Source organism: Lithobates pipiens, unplaced genomic scaffold, assembly GCF_037356315.1.
Source record: "Lithobates pipiens isolate NorthernLeopardFrog02 unplaced genomic scaffold, aLitPip1_a1.2 Scaffold_25, whole genome shotgun sequence".
Lineage (NCBI taxonomy): Eukaryota > Metazoa > Chordata > Amphibia > Anura > Ranidae > Lithobates > Lithobates pipiens.
The window spans coordinates 13,926,951-13,946,207 of record NW_027507787.1 but is presented as its reverse complement, the minus strand read 5'-3'; the positions used below and the strand labels follow the sequence as shown (position 1 = coordinate 13,946,207).

The window sequence follows — 19,257 nt, the reverse complement described above, 5'->3', positions numbered from 1 at the left end:
ACACAACTGTGGAGCATGATTTCCAAAAAGACAAGTAAGGCTACACTGGGACCCATATGTGTTCCTACACTGCATGTAGTCAACTAGAGTCGGCTGTATGCAGGAAAAGCAACAAAGGCCTTTGTTCGGCCACTCCTGTGTCTCCGATGGCTCACTATAAAAATTACCTATAAACATTTATCTGTCTATAGTGCCTGCATATAAATTGCCTGTCCAATAGACTGTCAGATAGAGGTTAATTTCATTTGACCTGAGATTTTTGTGCAAGAGAGGCTGGGCATCAGCTGGACCATGTTTTAATTGAATGCACTGGTAGAAGATCAATTCAACACTCATTGTAACAGATTGTTGCCTCCTTTTGCCTCCTTATTGGCATGTGTCATTAGAATATGAAAAGAACCTTAGAAAAGCCCATCAGACGATAATGAAAGCCCAAGTAGTTGAAGTAAAACATGACAGGTCTATATAATGGTGCAATACTGTTTGCAGAGATTGTTCTAGTGTGTTCAAATTGACACAGAACGACATGATTTTCAACATGAAAGAATGTAAAACATTACAAAACGGTACAAAAGAGTTCATACTGTATTTACATTCCCAAATATGTAAAAGAGTCTAATCCCATATAAAATGGCATATAACAATGCAACTTTATTGTATTGCTATTTTAGATGAATAAGGATGCTTAAAGCTAATCTATGACCATATATGATTGAAAAATATAGTGTGTTGTTGATGTGCATGTCATTTTTGATGAGGAGACAGTGGCTAGCTTCCACGACTGCTGGCTTCATTGGTCTCCCTTCTGCTTCCTAATCCTGTACCCAAATATTAGCTATTGATTATATTCATCAATATGGGTGATCCCACTGATCCTTACTAATTGCGGGCAGCTAGAATTGGCAAGCCAGAGCTAGCTGCCACTGGAGAAATTGCTATTTATTTGCGACACTTTTCTGGTGTTATGGCCATACCAGAAAAACCTGCACCAAATTTACGAAAGCCTTGCAATGGTTTTCTTGCTTTTTCTGGCGCATGTAACAAAGTCTGTTAGTTCTTAGGTGGGCCACTTTTGGATTCTGGCACTATGTCTGCAAAAAAATACTACATAGGAACTTTTTGATTAAAACAAAATAAAAATATATAAATATATATATTATATGTGAAAAGAATTTATAACTGTTAGAAAAACCTTGAAAAACTGTCAAATGTTAAGTAGAAAAACCACAGCAGAGGAAAAAGATAATACAGCTGCCACCTACACTGAAATGACATAATTTTAAAGCTATTTAAAAAAGCCATATGCACAGTGATGCTCATGTAGCACCAATTCAAAGCATTTTCAAGCCATAGCCGACTGGACCAGGCTTTGACACTTCACATGGCAGCTGTTGCCTCTCTCCACAAGTGAACGGAGGAGTGGCTGCTCGGGGAGAGGTAGATTCAAGCCTGGCATCTGTAGAAGGATATCCTAATATGATGAGTTATCCAAAGATGCATATTTTTATTTTTTTGCACTTTATTAGTGTGCTTTGTATCATGTTATTATTAGCACAGCGAAATTTAGTTTATTTTATTGATTGCACAGTGCTTCTGACTGTTTTTTTGCCAGTAGTTTTTTTTCACCTGCCAGCGTGGTTTCTATTACAAATGGGTATTAACAATTAAGTAAATGTTCATATGTGAGGGTGACAAGGATACAAATAAGAGAGAGACGGTCAGAGGGCACAGTCACTATGATAGGCCTGAAATTGCAGCCAGACAAACAGGAACAGAGCCTATACAGAGGCAGCCTGGGAACTGTGAAAGGCTGTTGGGAGCCTCTATGAACCATAGGAAATGTAGTCACTAGGAGTGATTCTCTATTAAGTGGTGACCTGGATGGGACTACAAGTTCCATGAGAATGGTGTGCTACAGAAAGAAGGAAAAGAGAGAAGAAGCTAGGGTCTGGTGGTCTCCCAAGGTGACTTTTGTAAGGTGCTGCTGAGTCTGAAATGCTGCTGTTGCCAGAGCCCACCATGGTGTCAGAGTGAGACACAGAGGCCACAGCAGTTGGAGAGATCCAGCGAGCTGGAGGTGAGGGATGTCACTGGTTTTGTGAGAGATTGCTGCTACTGAATCCAGAGTCACCTCCATCACCACAGGTTCTGGTCATCAGAGAGCAGGAGGAGGATACCTAGTAGACTGCATAGTGATGATAGGCTGCTGGCCAGAACCACCTTAATCTCCTCTGAAAGGCACAGAGCCACCCTAGCATGGGACCTAGTTTGGGGACTAACACGTTTTTCTGTGGGATACAAATAGATTTGAGTGCCTCAAAGCAGGACTCTAGGGCCCAATATTTAATACCACACTGGCCAGTAGGAAGGGTTTTGGAGTGGCTCAATGACCTTTTAGCTTCTATTACTACATTTAGTTATGAGTATCCTAGATGTAGGGCTTAGGTATAATAATATTTGAAACTCTCATTGTTGGTTGTATTGTACAGATTTGTTTTTTTTTCAATTTTGCTTACTGCTGGTGCCGTTTCCTTATTGTTTCCTTGTTGGGTATGTGACCCAAATAATCCTCCTTTTCTAGCCTTGGAGTGCCAGAGGGTTTGTTGAAGATTTGAACGTTGCTATTGGACTGAATAGTGACTTTGGATCCACCCACTCCTGTGCACCGTCAATAAAAAGTGGAGTGGACCTCATAGGGAACAAGTCTCAGTTCCTTATCAGGCTCCACCCACATCTAGTATAAAACTCCTCGACCATGTGCTTGTCAGTGTGACAGTGCAGTGGTTGAGGAGTGAGTGCAGGTAGAGTGCACTGAAAGGAGTGTCCAGTGTTGATACTCCTTCCCTGGTGCAGACACAGAGTCATGTATCTATCTGTGACAGGTACAAGAAATGCGTGCAAGCACCAACACGTACAGTGAAGCACCCCAGTAGAGTTCCAAGGGTGTCCCTTTATGAATTCCCCCCCCCCCCAATGTATGTTAAGAGCAATAATAAATGCATGTGAACCCCCATATGACCCATTTCAAAATTCATAAACTGTAATGGAGACCCTTCAACAATGTCTCATGGATAAAATACAAAAAACAACCATATATGGACACCATGGTTGACAAGGTCCCAACACTTTAGGCCTGATTATCTAAAGTGTAAAGTGACATGATGAGAGTTTTTCTTTCACATTGACTGCAAGCTCGAGCAAAAAGTTGTAGCCTCCATTTTTGGACACGTAAATAAAAGTTAGCATGCAACTTTCTGACACCAGAAGTTAACAATATATACTTCATCAGGGCATCAAAGTTTGATACCATAAGATAGCAGATTGATTTACACAAATGTTTTTGACATAATACATTTACGGTAGTAACCCCGGGTTATATTATACATATTTAGATTCTAATTTCTGGTTGTGCATATTTCTAGGGGTGGCAACCTGAAACTGACAACACCAAGGCTAGCATAAGTCTTCTGACACCAGAAACAGTAGTGAAGCATAAACACTGCGTAAAGGCCCACGCTCCATAAATTGCTCTAGGCACCAATGTTAGTAAAAATAGTCCTGCTTACAGTGTCTACAGATCAGGATGGAAGTCGTTTTCTTTCAGAAAATCACAGTGTACATACAGGCTGGGAAACCATACCTGGTGGCAGGTATGATTGGGAGTGGAGTGGGTATGGTGTGTGCAGAGAGCTGAGAATTGGAGGAGGATGGTGGACAGGAGGTGAGCAAAAGAGAAGTTTACCTTCATTGATAGGGAATTGGATGGTGGACCTGCCACACAACATGTTGACTCAATGTTAACAGCATTTGAGTCCACACAATCTGGAAAGCACATTTAAATCTTTGTATTTTTGGCAGCTTACACACCAGGGTGACTTCTTGGTTGGATTGGCAAGGTTTTCTTCTATCAATACTGAAGTTTAACACACCTGTGGCTTCCATCTTTAAGGATTTCTTTTCTAATGTCACATATGGACTTTTTTCATAATTTTAATTCACATTCGCTGTATGATATATTATTTGGTTGGTTAAACATTTTTTCATTATTGTAAATTAGTTATATCATTTTATATCACTATATATAGCACAGCACTTTTTAACCTTTTTCTGGGAAACCATACCTGACTTCTGAGTCAGCAGTATTCCTCTGTGAATATGTCTTATTACTAATGCAGGAATATAAACACAGACCTAATGGAATGCCTACTTTACATGAGCCTTTAGCCATGTAATGGACATTAAAGTATTTGCACATGTGTAAGTGTAAAAAAAATGCTATTACTGAAATTTGTAGCTGCAGGCACTGTGGAGCTAATCATCCCCAAAATTACAGCAGAAGCATCAACTAAAATTGCTCACCTCACCTTACTCTGCTCCCCTCTCAGAGCACCTGCTCTATATTTGCATTAGATAGAAGGAAAGCTGTCAAGTCAGTGCTGGGTGGGAAAACTGGGTAAGTTGGGCAACTGTGAAAGAAACTTCAAGAACTTCAACTTTAGTTCTTTTGCTGTGAACTTTGAGGATGAGCCTGCAGCCACAATTACAAAAATAATGCAAATACAATGGTTTCCAATGTTTACACCTCAGTTTCATAAAACAATTGTATATAATAAGGAACTAAACATAGAACAACAAAAAAGAAACCAATAACCAACTATGGAGGTATATTCAGTTGGAGAATTGATAAAAAGTGCAATTATGGGGGTACATGACTTTTGAGGGTACAACAGCAAAAAATCCCACTCTCTATAAAAATTAGCCCTTAGACCTAAATTATAAGCTGTCATTCTTTCATGTACACTGATTTCATCAACCTTTCTGATGACTTCTGTCAGGTTTGGAACTATATTTCTCCTCAATCTTTTTACCTAAAGTCTGACCATAAAACGTGTATTCATAGAGAAAAGTTTAAAGATTGAGGGAACCTTATCTATGTCAATGCTTAGTAGTGCTAATTCTACAGAAGGAGTTACAAAATTACCAGTAGAGCTTTCAGTTCAGTTAGAATACTGAGTTCCAATAGCTTTTCAAGCACTTATGCCGAGTACACACGAGCGGAATGTCCGACAGAAAAAGTCAGATGGAAGCTTTTCATCGTATATTCCGATTTTGTGTATGCCTTGGACTTTCTTTTTTTCGAAAATTCTGGCGGACCTAGAAAGAAAACATTTTCTAAATATTTCCGACGGAACCCATTCCTATCGGGAAAACCGCTCGTCTGTATGCTGTTCCGACGGACCAAAAGCGACGCATGCTCTGAAGCAAATACGAGATGGAAGCTATTGGCTACTGGCTATTGAACTTCCTTTTTGTAGTCCCGTCGTATTTGTTGTATGTCAACGCATTCTTGGCGGTCGGACTTTGGTGTGATCGTGTGTACGCAAGACAGTTTCAGCGGAATTCTATTGCAACTCTGTCGGAAAAACCTTCACAGTTTATTCCGACAAGAAAAACGGTTGTGCGAACAGGGCATTACACTGCCATAAATTGTGCTGTAGGATGCCGCTGTAGGATGCCTGCTTGATACAAGCCCCTCCAACATAAATTGATACCTGAATGAGAAAATGATCCTATTCTGCAAGAGGGAAAAAAAAGCATAATTTAATCTTTTTTCTTTTAGTAATTTGTATATTTAGAATATCTTACTGTATATTGTAAATGCCCTGTACAGCAAAAGTCCAATGTGAGCTTTTGGTTGGAAATTACGACCGCGTGTATGCTCCATCGCACTTTTGCTTGTGGAATTCCCGCCAGCAAAAGATTGAGAGCATGTTCTCAATTTTTTGGTCGGAAAAAATTCTGATCGCCTGTACCGATTCCGATGCACAAAATTCCTACGCATGCTCGGAAACAATTCAACACATGCTCTGAAGCATTGAACTTCACTTTCTAAGCTCGTTGTAGTGTTGTACGTCACCGGGTTCTTGGCAGTCAAAAGTTCAGAGAACTTTTGTGAGATTGTGTGTATGCAAGCCAAGCTTGAGCGGAATTCCGTTGGAAAAACCATCCAAGCTTTTTTCCGACGGAAAATCCACTTGCGTGTATGGGGCATTACTTATAGCATCCATTTGGGTCAATGTAAAAACTTTGTTAAAGTCATCCTCCCAGCAAAGTAGTGGTGATAATGTAACACAAATCTCTTTAGACTGTAAACGAGACAGTGTGCCCATAGTGTTGTACATAGTGAGACAATGTGAGATATTCCTTACTGATAAACAGAAAGTGTGAGACTGAATATTTAAACAGGACTTGCTTCTTTTTTTTTTGGACCTGTATATCATCTAATCAGGTAACACCTTTTTTCCTATTATGGGGTAAGTTAAAGTATACCTAAAGGCAAAACTTTTTTTTAGTTTTGGATAGAGTGGGGAGTGAATAGAACTCCTGTCAGTTTTTATCGCTGTCTATGCCCAAGTTAAGGAGATTCACCCTCTCTGTTTGTCCTGTTTACCATTATCATTTAAAGTAAATGTAAAACAAAATCCCAGATTTTGGGTTGTCCCCAGAAAAGTAATAGAGGGAAAATCTTCCAATGAGGGCACTGGTTCAGGTGACCTGGGGGTCCCCAAGGAATTCCCTTAATTTGCAGGAATTTTCTCTTGCTTCCTGTTTGGCTATTGGACAGGAAGTGAAGGGAAATTTCATTAATGGGATATAGATGGCAAAATAAATTTTTTTTACAGGAGTGATAACCCTCCCTTGCTCTATCCAAAATGAAAAAAAAAAATTTTTTTGCTTATAGTTCTAAGCTTTGAAATAAGCTTTCAAATATTGTAATAGGGACTGGAAGGGGTATTATGTCTTCACTTCATGTTAGCTTGTGTCAGTTGTTCCCATGCATACACTGTTGCCTATGCTGTAGTGTAAAGCAGAAAGAGTTGATTTCTAAAAATAGCAGAAGAAATAAGGTATAAACGTATGCTGCATCTGGCTACTGACTTTGTTTCTAACAGACACCAGTGTTTTTCATTGGAGGTATTAAACCAGTATCTCACTTGATCCAAAACCACAGCTATGTAATACGTATTTTATATCTGGATAACCCATCCCAGCCCACAGCTTATTGTTAAGTAAACCCGTTTGAGCGCATATAACCCGTTTGCCTTGCCATACATAAAGGCATAGCGGGTTTTAAAGTGTCCGAAAAAATAGCTAGTGGAGTAACAGCTTGTTTTAAAGCTTATTTATTGTCTTTTAGGAATGTATGAATACTTGAGTGTTCATTTTCAGAAGACATTAACTTTTCATCAGCTGCATTTTTTGTTTACTATAATGATCACTAATCTATATCAAGTGCCTTATAGAATTATCTACACATCTGGTAAAAATAGATATTTCGCCCTGTGTGATTTCTTATGTAAGGTATACTATTAATATCAGAAATAGATCATCTAATATCCCAAGTAAGGATACTGTACAAAATATAACATAAAATACTCATGTTCATTCAATCCGGGTACTACTCTGTGTTCAATAATTCTCAGACTAGGGCAGTGTTGATAGACCAGATGTAGCAGTATGACTTTACTGACCGGCAGAGGTGTGCGTACAAAAAGAATGGTTGGCTAAATTGGCAGGTAAACAGTAAACATCATTATATTACAGCAATGTATATAGGTATTTTCCAGGGGTTCTACTTTAATGCTTATGCAAAGCAATGAAATTGGTCAGTGTTATTTTCATATAAAGTAAATGGACTGATCACGCAAGAGACATTTTTTTAACTTTCTGGCCAGAGCGTAAAAACAATCCCCTCTTTACTCATGTTTGGGTACCTTACTGCACAAGGATCAAAAGAGGTTTAACAAAGATGTCAGATGCTGCAAATTTTAGGGCAAGCATAGAACACAGTCCTGAACAAAATATAACTCAAATAATTGAATGTAATACCCAAACAAAGAAGGGAAGTAACTAGCAGTCCACTAAAAAGTGTTCATTTAATTTCTTTTGGACATTATTTTCCATGGTAGTGCCATTATGTATAGAAATATTTCTAACTACAGTGCCTGGTTATGATGGATACTGCAGAACACTGTTTTGCAGCGTTAATGAGGTGCGTATGACTTTTTAAAGCAACTTACTAATATCCAAAAGCTTTACCATCTACTAAAAACTTTAGCCTGTGTAAAGAAAGCCAGGGATGGGTCCTAGAAGGCAAGTATATTTCTCCATTATTTGGATTATGTTCCCTTTAAGGGGTATGATAAGAGATGTTTTTGAGTACTCAGGGGTTCTCATCCATGCAGGGTGAGGGGTTCTGGGGTAGCCTGGCTGAAGAGGAGAGGGCTGAGTTGTAGTTCTCTCAGGATTGGTAATTAGTTTTTTGGGACCCGGAATCCAGAGACTTAGAGAGACTTTGGGTAGGGAAGAGCCTCCAACCATGAGTAATGAGACTTTGTTTCTATAAGGGTTAATCCTCCTGCAGGGGAGGCTTGAAAAGGAGAAGGAAGAAGTCAGAATCTGTCAGTGAAGTACAGTGGAGAAGCTCACAGCTGTGAGAAAGTGTGCACTGTCTTGTGACTGAGACCTTACTGAGGTCCTGTGGCTTTTCCTGTACCCTGAAGCAGATGGGAACCTCACCCCATGTGTAGGACTGGTATACTGGCTGTGAGCTGAAATACTGTTTTCAATATACCAGAACTATGGACTTTTTGTTTTTGCTTTGCTTAAGAAAGCTGTTTTTTTTTCCAGATTTTGAAGGAACAGTAAAGACTGTTTTACTTTTACAAAAGGCTGGTTGATGATCCTGGGCTTTCCATATTACACTTGTTATAACAGAAGATGCAGAAGTAACAACTGAACCTATCAGAGTATACAAACACTAGTTAGGAACCAATTTGATAAATGTACATTTCCCGGAAGGCCCTGACATAGCCAGCAAACCTGTATACATGTATACTAACAACTGGTCATTTACAGTGAAATCAGTAAAACATGTATCCTTTTCTTCCATTACTTAAAATATGCTTTCCTCTTCGGATGACCAACATTGCAATACCCTGGGCAGACTGAAAGCAACTCCAAAGATGTATTGTTTCATACCTTGGCAGACCTATACACAGACTGGCATCATTTCAAGAGTCATCAGGGAAGAAAATGTAAAATGCACATCTACAAGCTAGAACATAATAACAATATTATAGAATATGGATAGTGCTTTATTTAAAAGGGCAAACAACACACCTGTGGAAAACCTGCAAAAGACTAAACATTCCTGGTTCCATACATGAACATACATCTAAAACTTATATATATTGGGACAGCATAAGGGGACAAATCAAGAACATAGCCATTAGCCATTCTTCTGTTCCAGCCTCCTCTGCCAACTACTATAATGTTACCATCACCCCATGTAGCTCAGATAGTAAAGTTCTACCTAAGTCTGAAAGTGAATTCTTGGTATATAGGAAGTACACAGAACACCTCTTCTGATTAGATACTATAGGACACAGAGAGTCTTTACACTATGTAGAAAGAGATACATTATTCGTTAATGTAAAAGCTAAATGGCTATGTTAGAGGGCCCTGTAGTTATAAATGTACAATTCAATCAACATATTACCTTCATCATGTGAATTGCATGTTATGGCCATAGCGGGCCTGGTAGTGTAACAGCAATTACAATAAAACCAGATAATAAAAAAGCACGGTCATGCAATCTAAAGTAAGTCAATGGACAGACTGGTGGACAATAGAAGACTTATTACCCCTAATGAATTGAATAGGAAAAGAAGACACCTTACTAAATGTACTGCCAAGACAAGAAAGTGCTGGTCTGTATACTCTCAAATAAACCACACCCTTCATTTTACTTTATCTTAAGTGTGAGGGAAATGGGCTCTTACATTATATATTTGCACTCCAGGGTTTAAATACATCCTTTGACAAACACTTTGGTAATGTATCTCAGTTGAAGCACTTAGGATGCAATACCTTAGCAATGCATCTTGAAATGAAGTTTTCACATCCAACAAGGGAAAGGCTTATATAACGAGGCACAGAACAATGCGCAGAGCAGAGGAACCCATACAAACCAACTGGAATTCATTTTTAATGCCGTTTCAGACTGCTCTTAAACTCATGGATGCTCAAAACCGATTGGATGCTGTGCATTATTGCATATCATCCCTCTTCTGCCCAACATTACTCAGGTCATTATACAAAATATAAACAAGACTTCAGTAATAATCAAACCATCAGCTGAAAATTTTTTATCTAGAAAATGTATGCTGTCCATTTTGCATATATGTAGACAGTGTAGGTTCTTATTTGATTGAGCTTTGTAGGCCTGACATAGGCTCACATGGTTTAAGCTCTTTTCAAAGGACAAAGGCAATACACAGGACAATGTATACCCTTTCAAGTCTCACTCCCCCTCAAGATTGAGGAGGTGGTCTTATGGTAATAGAAAACATTCCTAGAGAATAGAAACAGACAGTTTTGATCTCCACTCTGCATCCAAAAGCCTGTGCTTCCATTGTTTTTCAATATTCCCAAGTATGTACAATGTGCGTATAAAAAAATATCACTGAAACAGCCAAATCAACATTTACTGCAGAGATACCTCTAGCATGGATGATATGCTTGTAACGTCAAACATTTTACAAATATACATGGTCTGCCTGCTACATAATGCTGCTAAACACCAATTTCTCGATCTACGCTACAATATAAAAAAAAAATTGTAAAATTAAAAACACTCATTGATTTGGTGGAGACTCGATTAAATTACTAGGAGCTGTCCAAAATGTGATTGCTGAAGCTCATTGTCACTCTGCATCCAAGACCAACACGTGTACAGTATGCGTTTTGTATGAATTCCAAGGGTATTAAGACACAATCACAGATCAATCAAGCAATATATGCGCAGTTTAAGTCGTTTCTATCGTAGGAACCATTGTACTCTCTCAACTGCTGTGCTATTCCCACTGTGAATATTTGATATGGTCAACATCCGGATTATACACATGGAATGCTGTGAATACACAATGATCCACCACTGATACCTTATCATGTCAATTACAGTTACACAGTTGTTTGGCCTTTAACACACTGTTATAACAAAGCATGCCGGTTAACTTCAAAAGTATATACACTGTATGCAATATCCACTGTCAACACCTATAGCAGCTTCTTTATTATGTCATTGATAACAATTGGTAATTGTTTCCTATGAGGGATGTAAAAGACTAACAGTGTAAACAAAAGACTGACAAGCAGTTTGGTGCTTTATGTGAAATACCAAGGAGGATTCTCCTTTACTGCAGCAAATCTACATGTCACCGAACTAGCTCATGCCTCAATGCTCACAGAAAATTAGAATTATCTGTCCTTTAGGGAATATCACAAAGGATCATAAAAAACAGAAGGCCAAAAAAAAAACAAAAAACTATAGCGACAAGCTCTTTCGCTTAGTCTTCGGCCCTTTGGTCAATATTTATTAATTGCGACTGATGAGAGTGAAAACGCTTCTGGGCCTTATCTACAAAACTGGAGGGCAGAGGCTCAGTGAACACTAGACATACCTAATTCTCTATAGGAACATGCATTTTAATTGCCCTTTGTCCCTGGCTGTGAATGCAATATAAGCAAAGCAAAAGGCAGGAACAAAATGTTGGATGAAAAAGCACTGAACTCAATGAATAATGGTACATTTGTGCCAGAAAAATTGGATATAAAAAAAAATAAAAATGAAATATTAGGGAATTAGGTCACACGAGCTAGAAATGAAAACTAAAAACCAAACAAGATATATGATATATAGCTATATATAGATATATAGCTATATATAGATATATCTATCTATCTATATCTATCTATCTATCTATCTATCTATCTAAGATAGATAGATAGATAGATAGATAGATAGATAGATAGATAGATAGATAGATATATCTATATATAGATATATCTATATATAGAAGTAAGCAAACATTATATATCATAGTAAACATTTTTTTTTCCCCGAAAAGCATGTTGGGTAATTTTCACAAATAAACATGGAAGCTGAAGCAGTTAGCCAGAGAAGTGGGAACAAAATTGTATATCCCATGAAGAAGACTGACGTGTACAGAGGACAAACACCCCCTGCACCATTACTGCAGCAGTCAGTACCAGTGAAATGTGGTCCAGGGTTTCAGATCAGCCTATGCCTGGTTGTGCACCTGTGAAATAAACATACAGAATTCCACTTGTCATAGGCAGAAAGGATACCTTTTTCTTTCGATCCCTAGAGCGCTTCCTGTGCCTTCTTTTCTCCTTAGCTTCCTCCTCTGCATTAATTTCAAAATCCCGGTTCTTCTTTAACTGGGATGCTGCATGAGCCATGGTGAGAGAGAATATCCCATGAAAAGCGCCCTTGAAGAAGGTAGTATACCCTAGTGCACCTTCTATCCAGATTCACAGTGAGGACTCCAATAAATGGAGTGATACAGCAGGGAAGCCAGTACGCAGGCTCAGGATGAGGAGGGGAACCATGTACAGATCCACTGCTTACATCTTTTCCATCACCTTCCAGTACCTGAAGCCTTCCCTGTCATTGTTATGTATCAGCACAATGAGAGAGAGAGAGAGAGAGAGAGAGAGAGAGAGAGAGAGAGAGAGAGAGAGGAAAAAAAAGACAGCAGAAGCAGTGTGTGCTGCTTGACGGCACTATCCCCCTGCCACCAGCTGGAAGTGTCTAAGTGATCCCAGTAAAGGGGGATTGCTCCTAATGATGCTTCTATGCAGAAAAACAGTCATGTGGAGCTGCACATGCAAACACACAGCTTTACAATCTGCCTGCCAGCCCGGGCTCTGGGGGCAGCTGAAACAAGCACAGTGTCATCAGCATAAGAGCAGAACGTGTCCTTTGCAGAAGTCTCTGAACCCAAGATACAGTGCAGGCTCCCACTTTGAAAATAGCTGCTGTTGCTGCTGATGAGGAAGGCAAAATAAATAAATAAATCAAGAGGGAAAAAAAAGATATAATAATAATTTTGCCACACAGCCCCCAAGCTGCATTATGCAGAGCACAATGTGAGAGGAGGTTTTTATTAACACAGTATGTGCATAGCACGCTGCCTCACTCAATAAGAACACATTCATAAATGGTGGTGGAATTAAGCTCTTTTTTCATAAATTAATGCATGCAACTTACAGTTTGCCACTACAATATATATATATATATATACACACACACATATATATATATATACAAAAAAAGTGTAATACAAACAATTCATCAAGGTGAATCTGAGAATGTCCGCATTAAAACAGCGCTTTGTAGAAAGTCCTTTATAGATGTAGCAATGTACGAGCAATCACTAGAAAAGTTCTTAATGTGCAGATAAGGTGTCTACAGTGATCTAATCAGAGTTGCAAGGTGATCAAAGTGCTGTCAAACTTTTCTTCCACCACAAACCGGGAGTGCTTCCCCACATGCGATGCGTCCCCCCAAGGGGTTAAACTCACCAGACACTGCTGAGAACACAAGCCTTAAGGAGTAGTCACTTCCTTGAGTATGGTAATATATCACCTTAGCGTTGCAGTTCCAAACAATTCTCCCAGTTTGTCATAAAAATAAAACAAAATGTGCACATAGCATAATACTGTTTTATTTTAAAAGGGTTCGCACAAAACAATAGAATCTCCCATTAGCATATCTGCGTACATTGTCTAAAACATCATGAGCATTTCCAAAATGTGTACTTCACCGATTATCCAGATCTCAGAGCCATCCACAAGTGTTCAACTGTGTACACTGTGCATCACTTCCTGGTCTGTGGTCAGCGGTGGAGCGCACACCTCACTTCCGGTAGCGTCGTGTAGGCCACGCCCTGACGCGTTTCGTCACTTCCGACTTCAACAGAGGGCGTGGCTACACGACGCCGACGGCCAATATATATACAGCAGTCTCACACCCTGTCAGCAAATCACGCAGCCCTGCATTATCCAGCCCACATGACGCTGCACATCGTCATGGTAACCGGACGCGGCCAGCTCGGTTCTCAATACAGGGGAGAGATAATTAGATCAAAACAAACAATCGCCGAACTACTGACGATCTCCTCAGCAAAACAGGAAAAGTGAACATCCCACTAAAAAAATACATGGAAGACAAAATATAGACCTACAAATTAAAAATAACCTCAATATACAAATAAATAAACATACAGATATAAGATTAGATTATATATAGTCTAAATGTCAATTAGACTACATATTAGATAAAAAAGAAAGACAGTGAGCTAGGCATTAGAACCTCACTTGATCCATGTATGTTGGTGTAATATGCGAGTGAGACCCTATATATGTATACATGATCCATAGACTGTTTCTCTAAAAGATACATCATATTAAGAAAAATCATATTAAGAAAAAACTGGTGTGTATGTCATGTGCGTCATCCAAAATATACACATACTTATACCTGTATATATCTCTAATGTCTGCACTAAATGCCCCCATATACCACTGGAATTATCGTTGCAGTGAGCAAAACAGTGGTAAATATGTACTAAATATCCACCACCTCCAAGATTTTTTTCTCTATGAGATGTTATTTCAGTTGAAGGGAACTTATTACTGACTAATTACTAAAATCACAAGCGGGAACAGCCGCATAGCCCTAAAAATATTTAAAATATTCCAAACATTCAAGATATTCAAGAATACCACAAATCTTATGAGTCAACACAAATTTGAACATGATCTTTCTATAGTAGCCATAGTAATCTTATTAGTCAGCTCGTGTCAAAATTTTAGTAATTCCTTACATATCAACCATAGAGTAATTGTAGTTACCAAAACTCTATATGTCCATGGTATTTATATAAAAAATTGGTATAGATATGTAATGGTACAAACGTAGAAGACCGTATCATGTATGTCTTCATTAATCCATACTCTACATATCTTCCCCAAGTATCCCACTGGATACTGCTTAAAGAATTACTAATTAAATTTTTTTTTAAAAATATTAAGAGTAAGAAAACGTAAACCGGAAAACTTAATAGTCACTGATGAAACAATTGATATCTAGGTCCACATTTAACCCTTTTGGTGTTAAAGTGTCAATCAAATATATCCATTCTGTTTCGCGTTTGGATAACTCTCGTACCATATTTGACCCTCTCCAGGAGGGTTTCATATGTTCTACACCCCAAAATCTGAGTCCAGAAGGATCCTGATTATGATGAAGCTTAAAGTGTAGGGATACATTGTGGTCCTTAAAACCAAGTTTAATATTAGCCACATGCTCCGCTATTCTTATCCTTAAAAAAGTGATTGACCCGCCTAAACACCCTCCCACTTTTTGGGAAAAAGATGGGTTTTTTGCTTGTAGACGTTGCAGGGCTTGTAAAGAAGTAAACACACCAATAAGAGCAATGGAACGCTTTTTAGCAGCAGGGAATAATAAAGAATTTACAATCAAAGGGTTTATTACCTGTAATACATCGTATGTTGTATACGCTCTACAATGCCCATGTGGGTTGATCTATATAGGCCGTACCAAAAGACTTTTAAGGATAAGAATAGCGGAGCATGTGGCTAATATTAAACTTGGTTTTAAGGACCACAATGTATCCCTACACTTTAAGCTTCATCATAATCAGGATCCTTCTGGACTCAGATTTTGGGGTGTAGAACATATGAAACCCTCCTGGAGAGGGTCAAATATGGTACGAGAGTTATCCAAACGCGAAACAGAATGGATATATTTGATTGACACTTTAACACCAAAAGGGTTAAATGTGGACCTAGATATCAATTGTTTCATCAGTGACTATTAAGTTTTCCGGTTTACGTTTTCTTACTCTTAATATTTTTAAAAAAAAATTTAATTAGTAATTCTTTAAGCAGTATCCAGTGGGATACTTGGGGAAGATATGTAGAGTATGGATTAATGAAGACATACATGATACGGTCTTCTACGTTTGTACCATTACATATCTATACCAATTTTTTATATAAATACCATGGACATATAGAGTTTTGGTAACTACAATTACTCTATGGTTGATATGTAAGGAATTACTAAAATTTTGACACGAGCTGACTAATAAGATTACTATGGCTACTATAGAAAGATCATGTTCAAATTTGTGTTGACTCATAAGATTTGTGGTATTCTTGAATATCTTGAATGTTTGGAATATTTTAAATATTTTTAGGGCTATGCGGCTGTTCCCGCTTGTGATTTTAGTAATTAGTCAGTAATAAGTTCCCTTCAACTGAAATAACATCTCATAGAGAAAAAAATCTTGGAGGTGGTGGATATTTAGTACATATTTACCACTGTTTTGCTCACTGCAACGATAATTCCAGTGGTATATGGGGGCATTTAGTGCAGACATTAGAGATATATACAGGTATAAGTATGTGTATATTTTGGATGACGCACATGACATACACACCAGTTTTTTCTTAATATGATTTTTCTTAATATGATGTATCTTTTAGAGAAACAGTCTATGGATCATGTATACATATATAGGGTCTCACTCGCATATTACACCAACATACATGGATCAAGTGAGGTTCTAATGCCTAGCTCACTGTCTTTCTTTTTTATCTAATATGTAGTCTAATTGACATTTAGACTATATATAATCTAATCTTATATCTGTATGTTTATTTATTTGTATATTGAGGTTATTTTTAATTTGTAGGTCTATATTTTGTCTTCCATGTATTTTTTTAGTGGGATGTTCACTTTTCCTGTTTTGCTGAGGAGATCGTCAGTAGTTCGGCGATTGTTTGTTTTGATCTAATTATCTCTCCCCTGTATTGAGAACCGAGCTGGCCGCGTCCGGTTACCATGACGATGTGCAGCGTCATGTGGGCTGGATAATGCAGGGCTGCGTGATTTGCTGACAGGGTGTGAGACTGCTGTATATATATTGGCCGTCGGCGTCGTGTAGCCACGCCCTCTGTTGAAGTCGGAAGTGACGAAACGCGTCAGGGCGTGGCCTACACGACGCTACCGGAAGTGAGGTGTGCGCTCCACCGCTGACCACAGACCAGGAAGTGATGCACAGTGTACACAGTTGAACACTTGTGGATGGCTCTGAGATCTGGATAATCGGTGAAGTACACATTTTGGAAATGCTCATGATGTTTTAGACAATGTACGCAGATATGCTAATGGAAGATTCTATTGTTTTGTGCGAACCCTTTTAAAATAAAACAGTATTATGCTATGTGCACATTTTGTTTTATTTTTATGACAAACTGGGAGAATTGTTTGGAACTGCAACGCTAAGGTGATATATTACCATACTCAAGGAAGTGACTACTCCTTAAGGCTTGTGTTCTCAGCAGTGTCTGGTGAGTTTAACCCCTTGGGGGGACGCATCGCATGTGGGGAAGCACTCCCGGTTTGTGGTGGAAGAAAAGTTTGACAGCACTTTGATCACCTTGCAACTCTGATTAGATCACTGTAGACACCTTATCTGCACATTAAGAACTTTTCTAGTGATTGCTCGTACATTGCTACATCTATAAAGGACTTTCTACAAAGCGCTGTTTTAATGCGGACATTCTCAGATTCACCTTGATGAATTGTTTGTATTACACTTTTTTTGTATTTGTATGATAACTTTTTAACGGCTGCTATTTTTGTCCGTATTGCTAGGTACTAATACACTTAGCAGTTATTGTTTAGTTTGCTGTGGTTTTATAACTTTTGCAATTATTTGCATATGAAAAAAATCTTTTTCTCTATATATGTGGGTGCGCCATACAGGTTGGTACGTATACATATATATATAAATTTAGGGAGTGTGTGAAGGTCCCAGTTTGGCGCAGAGAGGTATATGATAGGCCGGCTTTAAAATATACCTTTTTCTTGGTTCATATATATATATATATATAAAAATATATATATAAATATATATATATATATATATATACGCACACACACATATATATATATATATATATATATATATATATATATATATATATATATATATATATATATATTATATGAGCATTCACATTCAATAAAATTGTTCAAAAGCAATAGATGACATAACATTTGTGACATAACATATATGCATGATATGATATACTTGAAATAATAAAAAAAAAAAAGTAAAAAAAAAAAAAATGTATTTGATATTTCAGTGTGCAATAAAATTTAAAATGATTTTGCGGTAGTACGCAATCAGTCCTAAAGCTCACATAGCATACGGGAAAAAATAAAAACTTTTCTTTCCTTTTCTTCCCCAAACACTATTATGCCCTGTACACATGGTCGGAAATTCCAACGGAAAAGGTCCGATCGGATTATGTTGTCGGAAAATCCGATCATGTGTGGGCTCTATCTGACTTTTTCCGTCGGAAATTCAGACGGAAAAAGTTTGAGAGTTGGATGTAAAATTTTTCAACAACAAAATCCGATCTGACTTTTTCCGATCGTTTGTAGAGAATTCCAACGGACAAAGTGCCACTCATGCTCAGATTAAATTACGAGACCAAAGCTATTGGCTACTAGCCCCTCCTTAGTCCCGTCGTACGCAACGAATGTCACCTCGTTCCGAGCGATCGGATTTTCCGACAACTTTGTTCAACCGTGTGTATGCAACACGACTTTCGGCCAAAATCCAACGGAAAAAATTAGACGGATTTTGTGGTCGGAATGTCTGAAGTGTGTACAGGGCATTAAGGCCCGCACACACAATACGAAAATCAGAAGTTAAATGTTGTCCCCTAACAATCTGCTGAATCCCGGATCGTTAGTACGGTGCTTTTTCGACAGCTGTTTCCAATTTTTCGTCTGACAAAAGCTGGATATGCAGGCTATAAAATTTTTGTCGTACGTGAACTCAATGTCCGATTTTTGTTTAATTAGTATGGTTTTCGTCTGAAAAAAATCGTAAGAGCAAGGCTACACATGCTCAGAAACAAAAGAACACATACAAAACTATTCAACACATGACGTCACTTCTGAGAATTTTCATATGGCGAGTAACCGCTTCACTTTCGACATGAGACTAGCATGCAACAAAAAATGGATTAACGGTCATCCCAAAATCTGATCGTGTGTACGAGGGTGTAGGCTGGGTTCATACATGTGTGGCTGTGGTTTGCAGTCTGTAGTCCTGGGCGCTTCTGTTCATCGATTCAGGTGCGATTCAGGTGTGATTCAGGTGCACATTTTTACCTGAATTTACAGTAAACCGGACCCAAAAAATATGCAGGACGCATTCCAAACCAGACCATAGCCGCCCCGCACATGTGTGAACTGGCTCCATTGAAAGATGGTCACAT

At 38.3% G+C, this 19,257-nt stretch overlaps 1 protein-coding gene across 44 annotated transcripts in view; it reads right to left on the bottom strand.

The window, feature by feature from the left end:
• ANK3 (ankyrin 3) overlaps positions 1-19,257 on the bottom strand; it is a 906,473-nt gene that overhangs the window by 397,957 nt on the left and 489,259 nt on the right. For 14 of the 44 annotated variants that reach the window (XM_077454072.1, XM_077454079.1, XM_077454077.1 and 11 more), the window contains exon 1: positions 12,214-12,547. The exons of 3 other annotated variants lie outside the window; for them this stretch is intronic. In XM_077454072.1, the coding sequence (XP_077310198.1) occupies positions 12,214-12,327 (114 nt within the window). In that variant the 5' untranslated portion in view covers positions 12,328-12,547. Of the gene's footprint in view, positions 1-12,213; positions 12,553-19,257 lie in introns of those variants that run through there. 27 more of the 44 variants (XM_077454110.1, XM_077454117.1, XM_077454109.1 and 24 more) reach the window with 8 other exon arrangements.